The 6,006-nt window shown below is 35.0% G+C and overlaps 1 protein-coding gene across 2 annotated transcripts; it reads right to left on the reverse strand.

The window, feature by feature from the left end:
- Positions 1-1,695: 1,695 nt before the first annotated feature.
- Positions 1,696-4,653, reverse strand: LOC143420916 (uncharacterized). 2 transcript variants are annotated; one of them, XM_076889567.1, is made up of 8 exons: positions 4,409-4,653; positions 4,198-4,320; positions 3,471-3,536; positions 3,256-3,328; positions 2,478-2,584; positions 2,175-2,280; positions 1,989-2,024; positions 1,696-1,895 (listed from the first exon to the last, which is right to left on the reverse strand). In XM_076889567.1, exons 1-5 carry the CDS (start codon positions 4,520-4,522, stop codon positions 2,526-2,528), a joined length of 435 nt encoding a protein of 144 aa, XP_076745682.1. In that variant the 5' UTR covers positions 4,523-4,653; the 3' UTR covers positions 1,696-1,895; positions 1,989-2,024; positions 2,175-2,280; positions 2,478-2,525. The 2 variants fall into 2 exon arrangements, with proteins under 2 accessions (XP_076745682.1, XP_076745683.1); XM_076889568.1 differs by having other exon boundaries at positions 3,256-3,344.
- Positions 4,654-6,006: the final 1,353 nt, after the last annotated feature.

Below are 6,006 nucleotides of genomic sequence, written 5' to 3' on the forward strand. Positions count from 1 at the left end.
CTTTCTTATATCCAGGTTCTTTCTTTTTGCTGCCATCCTCCTCTCCTCCTTGCAGGTCCTCGCAGAGCAGGCTTGCTGCTGCTAAAACTAAACAGAGCTCCCTGAAAGGCACAGCCTCACATTGGCCATATTTGTCACATGAGGTAGGACTCCAGTAGAGAACGTAATTTAACTCTTTCTGCGCCGCTGGATGAACGAGACGTTGACAGATCGTTTTTTCTTACTATCGGGTTTGTTTTTCTTTACTCGAAGAGATCAAATTATTGGTGGGGACAATTCAATAATCGCTGGATATTGGTGGGGACATGTCCCTTCCGTCCATGCCAAATCTATGCCCTTGTATATATATATATATATATCTTACACCAGGCAAAACCCCAGGTGCAGGCTGTGTAAAGATGCTCCAGAGACAATCCAGCACATAACGGCAGGGTGTAAGATGCTAGCAGGCAAGGCATACATGGAACGCCATAACCAAGTGGCCGGCATAGTGTACAGAAACATCTGTGCCGAGTATACCCAGATAGCAAGGAGACATTGAACAGATGTTGATTTTCCATCTGAACCATCAGGATTGAAATGTCAACACAAAACCAATGTTGAAACAACATTGAAATACTGATGAAACCTGACACTGACATTGAAATAACATTGATTCACTGTTGTTCTGTCATCGTTGATTGTTGATCTATTTATAGTTGACAAGGTGACAACAATCACGTTGAAAAACCATCGATTTATGGTTGAGCGGGAAATTAAAGCTGCTACCACTTGGACTATTCCGCAGCACCGCCTCTCACATTGGTACATCCCTCCAGGTAACCATTGTCTTGTACAGTAGAGCGGGACATTAGATGTACTCTCATCGGAATTGACCGGAGAAGGTATCAGTTCATGCACTGCACTGGCCTGCACCACGGTTAGTATAAGGTAAGAATGAATGACTTTTGTTCTATTCGTTATTTCCACGGTTGCATTTGAATAACAGTAAAAAAAGAAAAGAAAAGAAAAACCCAAAAAACTTGTTACTGTAAAGTTTCGGACAAAATGTGGGAGCCCGAAATTGTGTCTACTTTCATCTTACAATCCGGTGTTGTGCCAAAGTAGTTACCCCCGTCAAAAATTGTTTCCCCATTCACAGGAGCGCGCAAAGTAGGAGGAGCCACTTGCCCAGCTCCGTTCTGTACGCTACTTGTCACTGATCTGCAGTCGACGCAATAAAGAGTAAAAGCTGGAAAACAGCAGACTCGATGAATTTAATATTAGTTTCGTGACATTGTAATGTGCCGTGTGGAAGACAATTTACCTTAAACTGTACACTGAAATAACCTGCTGGGAATACTTTGTCTAGAAAAAGACTTTGATACTATAATACTGTAAAACCAGACGCGATCACGGAAACACGTCGCTCTCCAGTGAATTTACACTCGGTTTACACTTTGTAGCGAAGCTATCACGAAGGAGTTTATTTGCAAAATAAGTCACAGTATAACCAATAAGTACAGTAACTTTGGAGACGATTTCTTCTTCACAGCAAAAGTTATGGAGGGATACAAAATTTATCAGGCTGTGTGGCATCGGCTGCCAAAATGTGTGCCCCCCATCAATAATGCACCTTGGCGTTGCTATCACGAAAGAGTTTATTTGCAAAATAAATCACAGTATAACTAATAACTACAGTAACTTTGGAGACCATTTGCTTTTTTTAGATTTCTTAATTTAACATCTACATCTATATACGTAGATGTGTGTTCTCAACAATGTGTGCCATAAGAACACTAGCTGTGGACCTTTAGTGTCAACTATGTACAAGCGAAACAAATAAACACATCTTCTGGTGGTGGGCTTTTCACGCAGAGCTGGTGGAACCACCGCAAACACATCTCACACTGAATCTGTAAAAAAATAAATAATTACAAATCCCAATGTTAAAATTTCATTTATTGGAATTGATCATAACATTTAGCAGTCTTTCTTGATGTCATTACCCATTTGTTGTCAGTTGCATGGGTTTGTCAAGTCATCTGTTTGAAAAAGTGAAAAAAAAAATAGCACAGAGTATGCTACCTACTGCACTTATTACTTCATTCAAACAACTATATGGTTTGTTTCTACAGCCATCATGATGAAAATATTCATGATGTGAGAACACTGAATGGTGGAAAATGAGTTACCTGTCTCTAGGAGAGGAGTGGTGGCAATTTGCAGCCTGTGTGTGTTTATGGGCTTTTTTGTAGACGGAAAGTCTATTGACTCTTTTCGCAAGATCTTTTCAGCAAACTGAAAAAGAGATTCTAAGATGACTAAATAGGCTAATATCGTAAATGTTATTTTATAGTAATTTGTTTTCTGCGAATCAATTTCATTCTTTTATTGTGTAATTATCTTATATTCCTTTTCCTGTCATTAACATTTATTACAACACAACATTTCCAATATTCTCATATATATGTATGTATTACTGTTAAGACTCGTACTTTCAATGCAAAGACTCCACATGAGGTAGCGTCCACTTGTTTTATGTTTTACTGTGTCACAAGTCCATCTTGAGACGTTGCATCATTTTTTTTTTCGCATGAATGCCCTGAAAGACAAGTACAATAAAAACAAATAACATGTTTTAAAATTTTGGTGACACAAGGTGAACAGTATGGAGAGCTTAAGTGTCTGTTGAACATCAAGTTAGGAACACTGACCACACTGTTTTGTTAAAATCATTACTTTTTAAAAGTCTACAACGCATTTCTGTGAACAATTACTTGTGCTTTTTTCCCCCCGTTTTGGCCCATGATATAGAAATCAATCACTTACACAGTACACTTTGAAGAGATGTGGAGGAGGAGCAAAGATGAAATTCACACATGTATAACCTATGTGAAATTATTTTAGACATTTGTCTTATGTTTTAGTGCTAAACCTCTGCAACACTTTATGCAACTACTAAACATTATTCTCCCCGTGCTATATTTTCTAATGTAAAAACATCATCTCATACAGACATCAGGTCCTCAAATAAACATTGAAACATGGGGAGACTTCTCTTTCAAGGCAAAATTAACCCATAACACCACAATATCAGAAGGCCAACACAAAAATTTAAACCTGTTGCTGCTAGTTTTTTAATTGTGAGTACTACCTGTAATTTTTTTTTTTTGATTGACATCATACTTATAATTGTCATAATAAACACAAAAATAACAACAACAACACAGAGTTTAAAAAAGGGTCAAAATAAATTTAAACATTTATCCTTACCTTGTTGATTCCAAACAATTTTGGATACCTTGTTTAGTTTCTCCGAGTGGATCAAGATACAGCGACTTCTTTTCTTGTGGGTAAATGACCTACAGTAAAATTATGTGGAGAATTACATGTAATAATTCATGACTTAAGATTATCTGCATGCCATGCATTTGTCTTATAAAACTGATTTGATGAATATTGTAAATGCAATTATTATTTTTTTTTACCACTAATGTCCAGTGATGATGTTCATTTACAGTTCCCAGAATGACTTCATGCTCCATGGGTTTGATCTTAAATTGAAACAAAAGAATAAAAATATTAACTTCAGACATTAAAAAACATGTTGTTTAGAGTCCTTTTTTATTAAAGCAATTTATGATATATTATGTATCATCCACTTATATAGTACTCTGCGACAGCCATGATTCACCCCTCATTTCTTTAACCTGTGCAAGAAGCTGCACTATCTTATATTTTTTACAAGTGGTTTTGCACATTACTTCCTCCAAGACTAATAAAGGTCTTTCTAAGGATTGTTTTTGGACATGGAGTTCATTTTCAATGCGATCCTTTACCATCTGCAGAATAATGTTTAATGCTTTCTTAAGCCTCTTTAACAGTGACGTATGAATCACTTCAGAATAAAAAGGTACCTATTAAAGAGATGAAGCAGTGTTGATGATTTCAAAAGAGATATTAGCCCAAATGTTTGCAAATCTCAAATCAAGCATTGATTGGAGTGTGTACTAAAAAAAAAAAAAAAAAAAAGGGGGAGGAAACCAGACAAGCAGAGAACAAAAGAACTGGCAAGTCTAATAAACTATCCACATCTACAAACCCCAGTCTCAATTCATTCTTTCTGCATGAGCTGTTATCCAATCTAAATCTGGATGTGTATATGATCTGAGATACTTAAACAATACACACAAGATTCTTTCTAGAGATACCTACCTTGAGTCTTGGAGCTTTTCTCTTCCAAATGGCAGTCATTGAAAATGAATCAATGAATGCTGCTTTTGCTGAATTATGATGATTGCGTTGTCTCTCCATGATCGCAAGATATGCATTAATAGACTGCGAATACAAAATGTAAACATTTTTTAACTGTTGTCAAGGAATAAAACACTGATAGTTGCATTGTTGTCAGTAAAGATCACTGTACCTCACTTTCAAACTCCATGTCCGGACCAATTTGTTGGATATCCCAGTAGAATAATTTGTAAGCACCAATTTTGGAGAGTAGAATGTGAGGACTCTTTCCAGCCCAGGCATCCATTATATCTTCAAAAAGTAATGAGAAAAAGAGATAAGTCAGCAGGACTAAATGTAAATCAAAATTTAAAATGCATAATTTCTTATGTAGTTGTCTGACAAAAGACGTGTTTCAGGGTAAATACTTTTAAGACTCTGATAAAATGGGCACATGGTTTAACATTGTATTTTGTAGAAAAAAAAAAAGAGCACTTAAATTTGCTTTTATTTGGGGGTAAAGTTATACTTACAATGTTCTATAAACAAATTTAAATTCATATTAATAAAAGAAAAGGAACACCTATTACAACAAATTTTTTAATTATGTTTAGTTGAAGCTACATGAATATATTTCAAAATACTCAGGCTCAAGGCTCGCACCTGTGGCCTTTACTATTACATAACCGTTTCTGGAAAAATGTTATTTTTCCCCACTAAAACTAGTTTTATTATCTTTATTCTATTTTTATATATTATCCTATTCTATAATTGCCGTTGTGGTCTGTGAGGCTGGGTCTGCTGCTGTTTGGGATTCGGTTTGTAGAGCTGTAGCATGTTCTGGTGCTGTACACTGTAAACCCGAACAAGTTGACTGAACTTAAAACTTTTGTGGAAACTGATTACCTCAAAAGATTTAAGTACACAAACTCATATCTTCTAAGTATGGGGGTACTCAAAATTTGTATTTATTGTTAACCTAAAAATTTAAAATTATATTTTATATTTTATTAATTGAGCTTTACTCAAAGACTGTATACTTTAATTTCAATATTTTTGTCTTTCTTGTAGTTTATTATTTTGATGCAACACAATGCAATTATATTACAACCTAAACTCAAATTATCTGATGATTAATTAAAAGATATTTATGTTTCAATGTTTGAGTGTAGACTACTAAAAAAAAAAAAAAAAAAAAAAAAAAGGTACGGAAATTCAGTTACTTTACATTTTGTTTATTTAACATTTTTTCATGAAAATTTAAAAACATCACAAATGTTTTTATAAAACAACTAACATGGACATCGGCACCATAAAGTGAGCATTATAAATTCTGTGTAGAACATTTATCTTTTTATAAAATCACAAAGGACGACATCAGTCTTAATTGCATCTTTCTCAAAATACACAAAAATGCAAAACAAAAAGTCAAATATTAATCACTTTTTTTTTTTCAAATAGAAATGAAAAACAATTTTTTAAAATGGGTACAAAGACGATCAGCTTCCAAATAACCAGATAAGGCAGTCAAGTATAGGAAAATTAGGTAAACTGATGGAGTTAAATCCACCCAAAGCCTGTAGTAAACTTAAAGTGCTTAAAGTGCTTCAAACAAAGTGCTCAGTAACAGAGTGCGTGTCCTAACAAACATTGCCTTGTATTCCTTAAGAGCATGTAGACAGGGGTTTCAGGGGTTTGCCGTCATCAAGCCCCATGAAGATATTTTGGACAAAGGCAAATGTGTGAACCAGCTTCCTGGGGTAGTCTAAATGCAGAGCATAGATCAAGCAA

The sequence above is a fragment of the Maylandia zebra genome, linkage group LG11 (assembly GCF_041146795.1).
Source record: "Maylandia zebra isolate NMK-2024a linkage group LG11, Mzebra_GT3a, whole genome shotgun sequence".
NCBI lineage: Eukaryota > Metazoa > Chordata > Actinopteri > Cichliformes > Cichlidae > Maylandia > Maylandia zebra.

What these genes read in the sequence shown, in the direction of transcription:
- LOC143420916 (XM_076889567.1), bottom strand. Translation starts at nt 4,522, where the DNA reads ATGGATGCCTGGGCTGGAAAGAGTCCTCACATTCTACTCTCCAAAATT. An exon ending in ATCATCACTGGACATTAGTG is followed by an intron (nt 3,329 to 3,470) that starts GTAAAAAAAAAT and finishes TTTACCCACAAG; the next exon opens with AAAAGAAGTCGCTGTATCTT. An exon ending in AATTGTTTGGAATCAACAAG is followed by an intron (nt 2,585 to 3,255) that starts GTAAGGATAAAT and finishes CTTGTCTTTCAG; the next exon opens with GGCATTCATGCGAAAAAAAA.